The sequence below is a fragment of the Penaeus monodon genome, chromosome 20 (genome assembly GCF_015228065.2).
Source record: "Penaeus monodon isolate SGIC_2016 chromosome 20, NSTDA_Pmon_1, whole genome shotgun sequence".
Taxonomy (NCBI): domain Eukaryota; kingdom Metazoa; phylum Arthropoda; class Malacostraca; order Decapoda; family Penaeidae; genus Penaeus; species Penaeus monodon.
Genome location: NC_051405.1, coordinates 12,997,778 through 12,999,253, shown reverse-complemented (window position 1 = coordinate 12,999,253; position 1,476 = coordinate 12,997,778). Strand labels below are relative to the sequence as shown.

The 1,476-nt window shown below is 31.6% G+C and overlaps 1 protein-coding gene across 1 annotated transcript in view; it reads right to left on the bottom strand.

The window, feature by feature from the left end:
• The window catches only part of LOC119585640 (EH domain-binding protein 1-like), a gene marked incomplete in the record, with an annotated part of 320,960 nt that overhangs the window by 143,099 nt on the left and 176,385 nt on the right, over positions 1–1,476 (bottom strand). Inside the window, 1 exon segment of the mRNA XM_037934314.1 lies at positions 149–278. Coding sequence (XP_037790242.1) covers positions 149–278 — 130 coding nt within the window.

Below are 1,476 nucleotides of genomic sequence, written 5' to 3'. Positions count from 1 at the left end.
TCTTAAAATAGAGTATATTTACCCACATGTAATCAGTTTCATAATTTAGTTGTTTTCAACTTTTAGGTATTAACACCTATGAGTAAATTAATTACCATGACATCAAACAGTCTCAGGAATGTAAAAATGGGACTGTCTATATTCATACCATGAGAATTGCCTGGAGGATGTGAACTGGCAGTAGCATGTAAAGAGGACGGAGACACTACACCCTGTTTTGCTTCAGCAATCAAGCGCCTTGCACGTTCCCGCAGCTGCGCTTGTCGCTCTTCCTCCTCCTGTAACAAAAAGAGGATTTCTTCAGTTACTTTCATCCTGCTTTTACAGAATTCCACATATAAAAGAGAAGCACAGATCACACAACAGTAAGAAAAAATCTCATGTAACATGTATTTACTTTCTTCCATAAACTTTCCCTTTCTCAGTGAGATGCATGGCAATGATCTGACAATTTTTATAGGAAAAATAGAAATATATTTCACTGTAATAATAACTTTTATAATATCCTGAATGCTTTCTCCAATTAATGCAGAAGCAAGTTCGGTAATAATATAATATAAACTGAAGGCCTAATATTAAAAAATCTTGCATGAAGGTTTTTTCTCATCAATAAAATATTTGATAATCTGTAATATTCACACTTCATAGGTACACTAGCTTATATACAAAGTAAACTTTAAAAATATCATTATTTGAACATTTTATACATAAAGAAACTAATTTAACTAAGTCCTAAGTAACTGCATATAGACTGTATTTCAACCCATTGACTGCTACAAATGAAGAGAGAAATATTCTCCACAAATGTCTGCCTCTCAGTCAAAACAAAATCATCATCAAATCATTTCCTGCAACTTGTTATATTGTTAAACATATGACTTTCATAAATCTGAAAAAAGGAGACTAAAAGCAAAAAAAACACTTCTTTTGCTTGTTTCTTTGTTAAAGCATATGTCAGAAAGCAGGACCTTTTTCAAAGTGGCATTCATATAATTTACACTAAGAAGCTTTTCACCTTTCATAATGACTCAGTGCAGTTTACATTACCAAAAGTTTAAAAATCTACTGCCAGTCATAACTGTGATGTTCTAACAATTCATACTTTAGACAAAACTAGCTTTAAATGAGACACATTCTGACACCCCAGAGAGAGAAATAGTGTAAAAATATCAGAAGCAAACTACATATATCTTAAAGATCCACTTAACAATTCTTAGTTACTCCTAAATAACTTGGTTTCCCTTACATTTGAATCACCATCTAAAAACTTAAATAACTGTAGAAAACAGAATATGATCATCAAAATCTCTAAAAAGTGCTAGGAAAGTAAAGAACTACCTCAGAAAGAGAGACACTACCTTTCTGAAGAATAAGAGGATTCATGCCATATACTAATTCAGTGTAAACAAAATCTTTTGATAAATCAAATAATGCATTCCTATGAATTTGCTAAAACAACAACTAGAAACTCATTCC